General features: G+C 36.7%; 1 protein-coding gene across 1 annotated transcript in view; it reads right to left on the reverse strand.

Moving 5' to 3' along the window:
- Positions 1–15,483, reverse strand: part of MACROD2 (mono-ADP ribosylhydrolase 2) — a 1,973,048-nt gene that overhangs the window by 1,247,445 nt on the left and 710,120 nt on the right. Inside the window, 1 exon segment of the mRNA XM_063101974.1 lies at positions 332–448. Within this exon segment, the coding sequence (XP_062958044.1) occupies positions 332–448 (117 nt within the window).

Raw genomic sequence — 15,483 nt, forward strand, 5'->3', positions numbered from 1 at the left:
CCAGGAATAAGAAATTGGCATCATTTCCAGAAGCTGTCACTCCGTGCCACTTAAGCACTGTAATGTATATTTTGCTCATATTTTTATTTCCCTGTTTTAGAGACACTGTCACAGACCTTAACAAAAATCACCTACAGTTAGATATTGTGTGTGTGTATTGGAGACATATTTGAAAAACACATTATTATTACCATGTACAAAATCTGAAAATAAGCACATTTAATTAAATACCACCACAACCATTTTCTTTTCCAGTTATGAACTTGAGGACTAAAACAGCGTAAGAGTTCTCACATGATTTTCAAACAGTGTTCAAAAATGTTGTACTCACATTTTGCAGGCAGGTCATAGCCACATGTGATTTTTGCATTTCCAGTATCACAGCCATTCAGGTTCCTACACTCAGCTAGCAAACAGGGGCCAGCTGCTCTATGAATACAGCCATCCACTAGGGGAGAAAGGAAAAAAAAAAATAGATTATATTTGGCCTTTTGGAAATTAATGTAAAACTCAAGATGAGAAGAGAAAAGAATCTCAGTTTGTTCCTCTTGGAAATCACCATAGACCCATGGAAGAAAACCCATGGTGTTCAATCCTTCAAACACTATGTTCTCTCTCTCTCTCTCTCTCTCTCTCTCTCTCTCTCTCTCTCTCTCGCGTGTGTATTTGTGGTTTAGGTGGTGAGCAGAAGCAGAAGGGTTAAAGAAGTGACATGCTGGTAAATGTTAAACAATAGGTTCTCTTGGGGTGGGGGATTGATTCCCTGATATACAGCATTTACCAATTTCAATGGAGTAAACACGAGTGTACTTCAAAAAGTTCACGGAAAACTAGAATTAAAAGACAATATGAATCTTTTCATGAACTCCTCCTCCCCATATTCAATTCAATTGACTATTCAATTTCAAGCTATCAATTCTCTGTCACCAAACACAGGGAGGGGAAGAAATGGGAACAATGTTCTCTCCTGAGCTGGTAAGTGTTGCCTCCAGTACCCCACAGGTTAGAGAAGTCAGGTCAGGAAGAAAGTTAGAAAGGCACTCTGGAACATTTTCCACTCACCTCATTACAGAGAGGAGAATTAAAGCTACCAAAATAAGAACCAAACCTCTGATTACCTTCTCCCCCAACAACAGGACACAAACAAGATTGCGTTTCTCCAGGGCATCTGACTCGTTGCTAGAGGATGGGCCATGGTAGAGCAGGTCTTGATAAACACCAGTAAGACCACCCCTCACTCACTTGACAGGGAATATAACAGATCTGCTGCTGTTTGTACTCTGTAAATGAGCAGGCTTTCTGCCTTTGACCAACTTCAGGTCTCATCAGCTCTCTGGCTTCTTATTTGGGCCCCATTCACAGCCAGGTTTCACAGTGACAATCACCTTTCGAAAACTAAAATCTGATGTCACTGGAAATTAAAACCCTCTATAATTGAATAGGTGTGAGTGCTAGGGTGGAAGGCTCAAAGACCATATGCACAAAAGTTAGGAAATTGAGAATTTGGGGTCTTAGTTGTTACTAAATGGGCCCCGTGGACAGAAAGGAAATGCAAGATTGCAAACCAAATGGAAGGAGATAGAAAGAGAGAGTAATAGTAATCTAGAATGTGAAAATAGACCAGATAGTAGAGGTCTGAAGACCTCCTCCTCTCTCCACAGTCCATAACACCATGCAACTGATCATTGCTCTTTGTTATTTTTATTATTATTATTTTGAGAGGAAGCTGGCTATTGGCACTGAGGGAGGTGTAACTTGTCTAATGTCCACGTTGGCTTCTGCTGCTACTGACTGGTATGGAGGCATCACTTTTGGCTGAACAAGTCTCCTGGGAAACAAGCTCATCTGTACTTTACCACATCACCACTTGCACATCTATAAAGTTTGCGAATAAACCTGGGCCTCAAAGACCCTCACAACAAAATGAATTCACTGAAGACTACTGCAGACTGCATTCACAAAACCTAGGTTGAAATCCATATTCATCCTTTACTAACCACATGATGCTCCAAGGCCCAGTTTCCTTATAAATCAGTGTCAATAGTGGTACTATCTCACATAGTTGTGCGTGGAATTTAAATAATTTTGTGCATGGGAGGCATTCATCATAGTGTCTAGTACAGTGTCAAAATTTTCTGTAAATTTAAAAATAACTATTTTCCTTATTTAAAAATCAGAAAAATAGAGGAGCAAGGTGCATATGAAAATCATCATTTACTCTACTATCCAGAGAACTCTTCCACGTTCTGATGCTCACTGTTTACGCACACACTCACACAGACAGCTTTTCTATTAAAAGATTGATAAATTTTGTTCAAACTCTTTCAATTACTTTTTTGAATTTATTGTATGAAATTATTAACACAAATGCAAAAGATATATGTACAAGGACATTACAGTTGTTTACAATAATGAAAACTTAGAACTTCTAGATATCCATCAATAGGGATCTGGTTAAATAAACAAAAGTCCATCAATGTCACAGCTATTATGCATCTATTAAAGAGAACAAACCAGTTTTATAGGTCAATAGAGTCTTAAACATGAAAATATTTATAGGTGAAAATGCCAGGTTTAGAAGAGTGGATATAGTACAGTCACAATTTTGTTTACAAAGTTATGTATATACACACACACATACATATGTACTGGAAAGATATACACCTTTGATTATGTGATTACGAGATGGGAAACAGAGAGGCAATTAGGAAAAAATTTGTGTCCTAATTTTTCTATGTTTGAAACTTTATATACAAGAGCTTCAAGGAAAGTACTTTAAAGTGAACGTTTTTTCTTGACAAAGAGATAGTTACTTAGTTTGAAATGGATAACTAAAATAGGATTTGCTAGTGTACTTAAATTAATCACATGCTGTCACATATTGTCTTCATTATTTAGATTGCAGCCTAATGTAGTTTTCAGACATCTGATTCTCAAAATCTTCATGATTATACCATCATTCTTGGCTGCATTAGGGCAATGAAAGTCTAGCTGAAGAGCTATTTAATAATGACCACAGCTTAAATGTATTGAATGTGTCTATATGCCAGTCATTATTCTGAGGGCAGCCTTATAAGGTAGATACTAACTTAATCATCTCCATTTTATAGGAGCTTGGGTTAGTAACTTGCCTACATTCACTAAGTATTGGCATGTATTGGCAATGAGATTTAAAACTCTCAAAGTGTCTGACGCAGTAACCGTGATCTTAATCATAATTCACTGCCTTCAGGACTTGAATCTAGGCAGTCTTACTTACTTCAATGTCTGCATGTGGCATATTTAACCACTATTTCATGTTATTTTCTTAATTACCATCAATTCTATTTATGATTTATAATGTACATACAAATGCACAGGTTTTAAATGTGCATTTAGTCTTGTAGGGTTTTAATAAATGTGTACACTCATGTAACCATGATTCCAATAAAGATGCAAAACATTTCCATCAATCCAAAAAGTTCTCTGTGCCCTTTCCATCCAGTTTCCTCTTTCACCATCCAGAGGGAGCCCCTGCTCTGATTTCAATCACCATAGCGAAGTTTTGCCTGTTATATAACTTCAAATTTCATAGGGGACTGGTATTTTTGAAATTCATCTGTGTTGCATGTATCAGGACTCCATTCCTTTTCATTCCTGAGTAATATTTCATTATTGAATGTACCATAATTTCTTTATCTGCTCATCTGAATGTGAATGGGCATTGGACCATTTACAGTTTTTAGCCATTATGAATAAATCTGCATATTTGTACAAGTTCTTTCGTGGATATATGTTTTCATTTCCATTGGACAAATATCCAGGAGTGAAATTTCTTGGTAGTTATATATTTTACTTCATAAAGAATGAACATACGGTTTTCCCAAGTGATTATACCAATTTACACAGATCTCCAGCAATGCATGTAAGTTCAAATTTTGGCATTCTTTTAGTGTTGTCAGCCTTTTTAATATTAGCAATGCTAATGGCTAAAAGGAATATTCAATTTATATTTCCCTGATGGCTAATAACGTTAAGTGTCTTGCCAAATGCATATTGGCTATTTATCTATTTTCTTTTTGGAAGTGTCTGTTCATGTCTTCTGCTAATTTTTATTACCTTTCTATTCCTGAGTTGTATTAAATCTGCTATTAATTCCATCCAATTTATTTTTAAATTTCAGGTTTTGTTTTTTTTTCAGTTCTTGAAATTTCCATTTGGTTCCTTTTTTTACTGTTTTCATATTACTCCTGAAATCTCCCATCTTGTCATCCATTATATCTATTTTGCCATGTAAATTCCTTAATGGATTTCGCATAATGATTTTAAAGTCCTTATGTGCCAATTCCAGCATCTAGGTCAACTATGGGTCTCCTTATATTGACTCATTTGTCACTTGACTCTGGGTCACATTTCTTGTTTCTTTGCATGACTGCTAGTTACTGATGGCATATTAGAAATTGTTAATAATATATTGTAGACTCTTTAGATTCTATTGTCTCTCTCCAAACTGTTAAAGTTTGTTCTAGCAAGCAGGTAAATTACTGTCAGGTAATATGGAGGTTTTGTTAAGGTGGGTCTATTTCAGTTTTTCCTTAGTCCTGGGATAAAGCCCTTACTCCAAGAATGTAGTTTTTACTCCTAAAGCATGGCCATGTGGTGTTATTCCCCAAGGTGTTAGCCAAGCCCCCTAACTTGGCAGGGTGGGGAGGGGAGAGACTAAAATTCCAAACTCTATATACCTGCAGTAAGAAGCTGCTGAATTCTCTGCTCAGTTCTTTCAACCTTCTAGGTTTTGTTTTCTTCGTAGGCTTCTCGGAGTCTTTCCCTGTACATGCATAGTTCAAGGTTCAGCTAAAGATTAAAGAGGTTCATTTGTAAATTTGGGGGCTCTCCCCTCTGTGACTTTTTTTTTTCCACCCCTTCTCTACTAGTCATTCTGACCACCTTGAATTCAGTTCTATGATTTTTTCATGCCAGTAAAACTACTGCTTTCTGTTTGAGCCTTATCAGCTGCTTGTCATATACATTAGGTAGGACCCCCAGGGTCAAAGTCATGTGATATCTTAAATGAGGATCTTACCCTGTGTGATTTCTTTCAGTTGAATCCTCTTTTAGTTTCATCCTGCTTTTAGTTTCTCTCCAGTGCCAATAAACAGTTTCTGGTTTTGCTTACACTTTGTCAAGGATTTATGAGTACTCTTGGTAGGAATGTTAGTCTGACACAAGCTACTCTGTCATTATCAGAAGTTGAAACTATATACCACATCTTCAATGAGTTAAAACATGATCTCATGTTATTTGAGAGCTATATTTGTGCTCTTGGAAAAAGTATGTGTGATAAAAGGCAATGACGATATCAATTGTATCAATTCTATGCTTAAAAGTCTTGTGTCTTTGAAAGACCGAAAGAGAACATCCCTATATGTACAAACTCAATGTAAGAGTTTAAAATTTTATAATCTATTGTCAATTCTGTTGCTAAACTTTTTTTTCTAAAATGCAAATCTGATCATATTACTTCCCTACTAAAGTAATGTTTGCTAGATATCTATGCAAGATTTCCAGCTACCCATTCCCCTTTTATTTTCTGCCTAGTAAGATCTTTTTCATTTTTTCAACCTGTAGTTCAAATGTTTTCTCCTCTAAAAAAATCATTCACAAACTTTACAGTACAAAATAATGTCTATTTATAAATTGTTTAGAGCTATTGCATAAACACAGTAGAATGCTGATGTGCTACAAAGTCTGTCTCCTCCCTTTGTCTATCAGGTCCTTGAGGGAACAGGAGGTGGCTTATTCTTTTACATATCCCCAGCTATCTTAATAACCATCCTTTGCAGGTGCTTGCTGCAACTGAATTAAATTCAATTAGATTTAGGAGGAAAAGTAGTATAACTTTTTTTTAAGAAAAACAATATTGGTCAGGACGTCATCAGGCTACTCAAATCTAAAGAATCAAAAATTAAAAAGTAAAGTGAAATGCACAGCCACAGAGTTGTGGTCACAAATCTGGTGCTGAGGTTCCATATTAGAAGAATTACAATTCACAGAACCTGAAAACGAACCCACTTTTTCTCTCAGGTCTGGTGCAGCCTGCTAGAAAAGCTTCCCTTTCAGCTTCACCAAGCGTTGGGCTAAAAATAGTGGCAAGATGTGAAATACAATGCAGTAGCTTTTCTCCTAGAAAGGGGAGTGAGGAAGGAACCTAATGGTCAGCACTCAGGGTCACACAGAATGTCTAAATCTAAGTACAACTAAAAAATTTAAAAAAAGAAAAAGAAAATGAATAAAAACCCAAGATCATAAGTCTAAAGAGAAAGGAAAGTTGCACATAATTTTCAGAGAGCAATAGGACTGATTGTCCATGCTTCTTATCATACCAAAGAAATATACCCTGTAGGAAAAAAAGACAACTAAGCTCCATAAGTAAATATAATAAATATTTATTGAATTCTTCCAGATTGCTGTGGCTAGACTATTATGTGTTCTCCAAAGCCCACTTAGTTTCCTGGGTGTGTAGCTGGACAGTACTTTTTGATTACTCCTGTAGTTTTGGGGGGTCATAAGATTGAATCCTGTTTAAAGAGTATGAGTACATATGATGTAACTACTTCTATGTTCAGTCTCTAAAAGTTAATCTATTGTCAATTCTGTTGCTAGACTTATTTTTTTAATGCAAACCTGATCATATTACTTCCCTACTAAAGTAATGTTTGCTATTCCCTATATCTTACATTATAAAATGCTTAATTCCAAATTATGGTATTTTAGACTCTTTACAAATGTGCTTCCAACTTGCCCTCGCAACATCGTGTCATCCCACTCTTCCTCCCTTCACATCATCCGATCTGGCCAAACCAAGTCCTCACCATTGTCACATGACCTTCCATTGCAGGCTGGATGCAGAGGCAGACAATGCAGGATACCAATGACACAAGATGACCTTCCAGTGATCTTCCACTGTCTGCAGGCTGGATGCAGAGGCTCCAGTGCAGGACACCAGTGACAGAAGAGATGGTGCAATGACTTGATGAGAAATGTCTGAGTCCCTGAATGATTGTATGGACCAGAGTTCTCTCCCACTCCCACATCCTACACAGGACATGAATCCAGTGATGGATAAACCTTTACTATGTAAAGCCACTGAGATCTGGGGATGTTCGTGACAGCAGTTTGCCTTGACTGATGCATTCACTTCTGTTGAAAACACAATACTGGTAACTTTCATTAAGCTTATCACTGCCATTTTTTAAAAGTTTATGCAATACGACCCAGCTATTCCACTGTTGGGAATATACCCAGAGGAATGGAAATCATCAAGTCGAAGGTATACCTGTTCCCCAATGTTTATCGCAGCACTCTTTACAATAGCCAAGAGTTGGAACCAGCCCAAATGTCCATCATCAGATGAGTGGATATGGAAAATGTGGTACATCTACACAATGGAATACTACTCAGCTATAAAAACGAATGAAATACTGCCATTTGCAACAACATGGATAGACCTCGAGAGAATTATATTAAGTGAAACAAGTCAGGCACAGAAAGAGAAATACCACATGTTCTCACTTATTGGTGGGAGCTAAAAATTAATATATAAATTCACACACACACACACACACAAAAAAAAAAAAAAACGGGGGGGGGGAAGAAGATATAACAACCACAATTACTTGAAGTTGATACGACAAGCAAACAGAAAGGACATTGTTGTGGGGAGAGGGGGAGGGAGAAGGGAGGGAGGTTTTAGTGATGGGGAGCAATAATCAGCCACAATGTATATCGAGAAAATAAAATTTAAAAAAAAAAAAGTTTATGCAAAAAAATTCAGATTTTATTACTGGAATGAACATATTATCTTAACCAAGTCTATTCCCCTAGGTATGTCTCAGAGTCTTTAATCATGCTGGAATCCAGAAACACCCAAAGCCAGCCTCTCCTACTCATTCAAATACTTGCTCCTCCTAATTTGTGATTGAAACCAGACTAATAGAAGTTAAAGGCTCAGGACTGCCTAGAAACCGCCCGTGGTACGGTCAGCTAGTACTGGGGTGAACACTGAAGTCGCTCACAGGGCTGTTCTTCATCAGGGCTAACGGGGCTCCTTCTAAAGTCCAGGCTCTCTGCTGTACTGACCCACCTGTCATTTACCATCCTGATAACAAGGACAAAATGCTTGCAGGCAGATGGTTAACTAAGGCAAGGGCCTTCACTCGCCAACATATTTCCTTCCGTTATCTAGCAAAGGCTAAATTCAGAGGACTTCAGCCTATTAATTAGGCCATCCTTGTTAGATTTCCTTAGATTATAGCCTAAAAGAATGGCACTGTCTGAGGGTGGGGTAGAAAAATAGGTTTTGGTTATGCTTGTGAGGAATTGTTTTTCACTTTTGTCAATATTACCTTGGGACTTAGAGTTTGAGAGTGTTCTCATAGAATAGCCTTATCCCACTATTTAAATAGCTAAAATAAAGACAAGAGAAATGGGGGATGAAACCACCTCAATTTGTTTTGACCCAAGGTTTATTTTACCACATGGACTCCAATCCACCTCCCTGGCATTCCTCAGGTAAAGCTTCCATTCTATAAATGAAAAAGTTGATCCTGGGAGCAGAGGAGAAAAAGCAAGCCACAAAGCACTGAACAGGAATTCAGCAGATACTGTGGACCAGTGAATGCAAGAGCTAGCAAAAAAAAAAAAAAAAAAAAAAAAAAGAACCAGGAAAGAGTTCTAAATACAGGTTTTGTAAAACACTAAAAGTACCATTTAGTGAAATCCAGTTATTTTAGAAATTGGCCCTGAGAAGTCTCTTATTTGTCTTATAAAGACAATTTTCTAAACATTTTTTAGCAAGGGGGATTTTGAAGTTCTTAGACTTGCACATATTCATTTGTTCTTTCTTTTAAGTAAAAGACAGTAACTTAATCTAAAAGCAGCCACACAAATCATATTACTCTGAAAAATAAGAGGCTCCTCTAATTTAATATATCTCTTAGAAGCCCAAGAAGATACAACAGGATTCTTCTGAAATCAAATCAACATAAATTTGTTTAAAAAACTACCTTCAAGAAAGCATTTTGCAAGAAGCTATGAGGAAATTAAATAATAATGATAACACTAACAACATTAATAATAATAATGTCACATCTTTTGAGGATTCACTGTGTGCCTGCTGGTCTACTAAGAGACTTGCTTTCACTTTTAGAAGAAGTAGTGTTACAAAGTGGAAAGAACATGGTTCTAGAGTCAGAGAGAAGAGATTTGAGTCGTGGTGCCAACATTTAACTCCCTGGACCTTAGTTTTCTCATCTGTAAAATGCAGGCCCTCATAGAACCTCTACTCAAAATCATGGGATTTTTATGAGTAAATTGGCAAGCACTTTGAATAATACCTGGCATGTAACAAATATGCAATACATTTTGGCTATGCTATCACATTTAATTATCATAGAAATTTTGAAAGGTAGGATCCATTAAGAACAATACTTAAATAAAGAAATACAATTTAAGTAACTAGTGCAAGATCATGTAGGAGCTGATGTCAGAGCCCATGTTGGCCTGAACTTAAAATTTGTGTTCTTATCCCTATTTTCTCCTACTTCCATTCATGCAAAGCTAGAGACTAAACCATAGTCTCCTCCCTTGGGAGTCAACTGAATGGGACAGAAAGTCTCAGAACCATGTTTTCACTGAAATTAAAAGTAATCTGTAATATATAGACTACTTCAGTATGGAAAATACATCTTTTAATACATCAACAAGCCTTTTGGGAATGTGTCACATGCCAATGTGTTATATTTTATAAAGCCCTTTGAAAAGATTACCACACATTTAATTCCCAAAACAAGGTGGTCTTGGGCTTTATTACCTTCCCCATTTTATAGTTGAAGAAACAATAAGAATAGATGACTTGTCTAAGGTCATGTACCTGTTAAGTGGCAAATATGAATTGAAGTTTTATGACTCTCAAAGTATCGTTAATATTACCTGGGGAGCCTGATAAAAATGCAGATTCCTACACCCAACCCCAAATCTATAAAATCAGTCTCTCCAGCAGTGGGACCGCAGAATCTGCATTTAACTATCCCCATAAATAATGTAGATACACACCACCAGTTGAGAACTTTGAGGATGATGTCTCCATATGATCTTGTTTTCTTGACACAGCTCCAGAGAGTGGTGAGCAGTTGGGCCTATGGTGAGTGATCTGATTATTCACCGGATACATGAAAACATAAGTCCTGACTCTTATAAATCAGAAGATCTCCATTAAATCTAATTAGAGTCATGCCCTCATATAAGTCCTAATCAAATATCCAAAGAGCCCCTGCTCTAAACAGTTTTCATTTAAAGTAGGCAATATTAACTGGAACCACAACTGAACTCCAGTAACAAGCAGGATTTTGATTAAACTCTGCTTCACTCAAATACATATATGGTAATCATGAAACTGTTGCGTATGAGAAGATCCTTGGTGCGTGGTCTCCAAAATGAGGCCACAAGACATTCATACAGGGGGATGAAAAAATATATTCAAACTTTTATTAATAGTTATAATTTTTATCCAAAAGGAAAAAAATGAAGTTCAAATTTACTAATATTTAATATAGAGTGTAGTACTTGTATATTATTTATAAGCAAACACATGCATACGTGTAAATGCATACTTACAAAAGTTGTACTGAGGGAGGTGCACAATCAAAAAAATGTGGAGTCCACAGACTTGGTGATCTTAGTGATTAAAAGAGCTCTAGAATTCAACTGCCAGTCTCTGTCGCTTAAAGTTTCTGCATCTACGTAATGGATGTAATATTAGTACTATGCTGTAGGGTTCTTATGAGAATCGAATGAGATAACATGGGTACAGTGCTTAGCTTATACAGGGCCTGCATAAGTGCTCAAAGAATCACAGTATGGTAGATCTTTCATAAAAATCACAGCAATTATTTCCTTCTTTGTATCCAGGCTCTTGGCAATGTGACCACAGATCCTTCCTTCAAGAGGTGGAATCTGTTTCCTTGTCCCTTGAATCTAGGATGATTTCATGACCATCTTTGACCAACAGAATGAGGCAGAAGTGACTGCGCCAGTTATAGTCCTATGCCTCAAGAGGCCTTTCACACTTTTGCTCACTCTCTTGGAACCCTTGCTCAGCTGCCGTGTGAACCAACCCAGGCCAGCCTGCTGACAGATAAGAGACCATGTGAGAGAGAAAGAAGTTATCTCAGCTGAGGCCATCCTAGACTAGTCAGCATGTAACTTTCCTGTCAATTAATCAGATTCACATGAGTGAGCCCAGCTAACAGGAAAAGAACTGTCCAGCTTTATGGTGAACCTATAGAATTGTAAATTAAATAGCTATTTTAAGCCACTAAACTTCTGAGGTGGTTTGTTACACAAACGTACATATCATCATTATCATCATCAGGAAAGATGACACCAAGCAATAATTCACTCTCAAGTGAAAACACTAAGAAATAAGGTTAAATATCTGTCCTAAACTCTTGGGGAATTAAAACAATAAAGCTGAAGCAATCAGGTGAAAACTTGACTCCATTAGAGGTCACCTATAGCCTGCATGAAAGGTTTATGTGTCAGGTTCTGAATAGCATCAGTGTTCCCTTTAGGGAGGAGAAGAAGTATCTGTGAGAAATACAATACAGTGACAAGGACATCCACATCATGAAGCTTCACAGACATGAGGAATTTGGTCTAGCTATTTGAGACTGCCTTGGGCTGACTTAAAAATTCACTTCAGTTATGAACCTCCTGATCTCGCTGGTCAACTTGAAAATGAGATTTGGGCCATGATCCCAGAAGAAGATGATAAATGTGATGGAATGAAAATTTATACGTTTCTTAGCTCAGGAAACTTAAGCAATTTTTAGTCATGGATCACACACCTATCTTTATCTTTGATCCAAAAGCTTAGAGACTGATGTTTGCAAACCAGGAGATGCTTCTTTCTCCAAGAATCTAAGACTTAACTCATGTGGAGATATATAAGAAAGAGTGACTTTTAAAAGTCTCTCTTATTAAACTTGAATTCCTAAATGAGAAAAAAAGAGAATATTTATCAGAAATATTTACAATAAACTCCTAAAATTTCTTGGAAAAATATGAAATAATAACTCTATCTCATAGTTAGGTTTGAAGATGAGAAAGTCAAGCTGATTAAAATCCTGCTCAGATTTTGATCAAGATATATGTAGCTGATGCTAACTTCATGGTAAACAAATTATTTTAAGACCTAGCCCATGCATTTCCTTCCACACATCCATGCTCGTCCTTAAAGAAAAAATCCTCAACCAAAGAAAATGTCATTATGACATAGATTGTTGGCTTCCTCTCTATCGATTCTCATTTTCCCTGCTAACAGAATTCCTATACTGACTGGTGTGAATATATACCCATCTTAGAATCTATGTTTACCAGTGTCTCTTTCAAAGATGGAAAAGAGATGATTGACCAATTTAGATGGATGAGGAGGCCATTGAGAAGGCTTCCAGGCAAGTGCTCATTACAGAGGGCTTACTCACACAGCAATATTTTTATTTTTTATTTATTACTTATTATATTTGGTTTCCTACTCATCCACCTTCCTGCTTAGAAGTAGCACATAATGGTAAGACTTCAGCAGCCATCTAGCCAGCATGAGCGTGAAGGCTATCCTGTGGTGTGGCAGAGAGAAAAGCTGGGAGGTGTCTGAATCACTTATGTCATCCGTGGAGGAGTCACATTAGCCCTGAACTATTTCTCATTCAATGAGAGAAAACATTTTTCCCTTAAAAATGAGCTCATGTTCTGTGTAAATCTCCATCTGGGATGAGGTTGGGATTTCTCTAACTTGGAGCCTAATTCCAATTCTAAATGTTGTAAACATGTAGTGGGGTTGTGAAAATAACCAACTCCATCTTAGGCCCTTCTCATAAAGTTATACAGTAACTAGGGGAAAGGTAGTTAAACAGCACATAGGAACAACCTGCTGACTGTAAAGAAGAAAAGATTAAGTACCTGTGTGATGATAAGCCAGCCTGGCCACCTGCATCAACATTTGGAGATAGTTATGAACTGTCTATATAAACCTGAGCTCAGCCTTAAGATATGCAGAAAGAAGCTAGGTGTAGGCCTTTGGGTTGCCATCTGCCCCAAAAAGTTCTTACTTTTTACTCTGACAGTTACCCTGTAATAAAGTTCTCTGTTTTATCACATGGAACAGCCTATTTTTTTGTTCAGCCTCAAGATACCTTCCTAGTTAGATAGACAATCTGCCCTTGGTCCACCTTCAAACACATATATCTTAATTTATGAGCCATATTCCTTCAAGTTCTGAATGAGAAACTTCTCTTTGGCTATTAGAGAAGCAGTAATTACGGGGAAATTCCAAACTGACAAAACATTGTAAAGCATACACCAGGGTAGGCAAAACCCCAATGGTTCAGTGGAGGGGCCAGGGCAGTATTGATCACATCACTAAAGAAGGAATGGCAGCTGGAAGAACCAGGAATGTGCCAGTCTGTCAGTCATGTGACCTTAGGATTGCTTATAATTTATTGGTTTTCACCAGGGAGAGAGACTTTGATCAACAATAAGGCTGGATTTAATCAAGGTAGATGCTATTAAAGAATCCAGAGAAGAGAATGTGAATCATATTTTTCTGGACGTCTCCAGAGACAGTCTAAGAGGGGATGACAGGGGTATTCAGGCAAAAGATATATCAGTTGGTGAAAACAGTGCTATAAGATGCTATTAAACTGAAGACATCTCTGTTATTCTAAAGAGTTCCTCAAAAGCTACGTAACACACCTTTATTTTTTTTTTAATTTGGCAAGTTTACTCAAAAAGGATAGAATATGCAACTCAGTTCTTATTCAAGGGCATTCTTATTTTCCCATCCAAGCCCTCATACTATATTCCTTGAAGGAACAATTCCTCAAAATCTTCGAACCTGGTATTAATAGAGTCTAAGCAGTAATGGAAATTTTGACCTTAAGAAGAAATAATAGCTGTATTCTCAGAGCAGTCAAATAGACCTGCTTCTACTGTGTGGCTTCACCTGGGTTAAAGGCACAGATCTTGCCCTTATTTCTGTGGAAGTCTTCTTAATAGAGACCAGGTCAAGCAGAAACACAGCGGGTGGCAGACCTTTTTCTTTCCAAGAAATAAGAAATGAACCAACTTAATAATAAAAGTCCTCTTCTACCAGAAACTTCCAAGTGGCGGGGGACAGAAGTACAGAACTAGGAATGATGTAGGTCGATATTAACAGGTGCTTCTGAGACAATCTCATTTGTTTTATCAGAGAATAAGATCTATGGAGAAAGGTGATCTTTCCTCAAGGAATTTAGCTTTTAAACTTCAATCGTGTTATAGAATCTCTTCTCATTTTCTTCCTACAAAGAAGTAAATATGTCATTTTATGGCTCATATTCCCATCTGCTCCAGGAAATGCTAATGGTTTTAGGTGAGATGATAAAAGATTAAACATCTTCAGTAGAGAAAAAAGATCTCTGAACTTTCACCTGGATGTCTAAAGGAAAATGATAAAAACTTGTTGTCTACAAGTATTTGCAAAAATATAAAATCTTGGCACACACAAAAAAAGAACTTGTTTTGGTAAACTTTTTGCCACCCACTCTGCTTGACATAGTTTTAAAAGGACTAATGACTCAGTGTATCTGTAATTCTGGAGAAGAGAAGAGTAATAAGCAGCCCTTTTCTCCAGAGTACACACACGAAGATGACAATTATTGCTCCAATTCAGACATCAACTTTGACTTTTCCCACTGTTCATTTTAGAGAAGATTTCAGAGATGATCTTATGTGAAGAAAAAAATGAGGGACAGAAAACATTTTGATCATTTTGCCAAGCAATCACATTATTCTCTTTTTACATTTTTTCTGATTAAGGAAAAAAGTTGGGCTTCACTTATTAAAGACTAATTTTTAGGAAAAGATGACTTATTTTCTGTATTTCATAACTTGAGCCTGTTTTTTTAATAGGAAAAATGTATCCAATGGGGCTCACAGTAGTTTATAAGTTTGCTGAAATTTATTATTTCTTTCTAGTAAAAAATTCAACATATGTGCCTGCATGAATAAAGATGTTTCTCTTAAAATTTTTAAATTTATTGGAAATGTTAGTAAAAAATCCTCAAGGAGGAAAAAAAGAAAGAAAGCACTATATATCAAATCAAATTTTAGTATCCAAAAAAAAAAAAAAATTAGCTAAACTGATATGAGAACAGAATGACAGTGTTACATGTGATTTTTGTAACTTACGTTGCATCTCTATGTACTCATTTAAAATATTTCCCTATACTCACAAAATATTTCCAAATTAATAGTTTGAGATATGTATTTCCTTAAGAAAAGAGAATTTCAGAATTATTTTTTTAGGGAAAGAAAGTAGTGATTTGCCAGATGAAACCTGCATGAGGGTCCTGGTGCTAACCAAACCTGCAGTGGACATTCAGTCCTCATATCCCAGGCCTGTTGTTT

The sequence above is a fragment of the Cynocephalus volans genome, chromosome 1 (assembly GCF_027409185.1).
Source record: "Cynocephalus volans isolate mCynVol1 chromosome 1, mCynVol1.pri, whole genome shotgun sequence".
Taxonomy (NCBI): domain Eukaryota; kingdom Metazoa; phylum Chordata; class Mammalia; order Dermoptera; family Cynocephalidae; genus Cynocephalus; species Cynocephalus volans.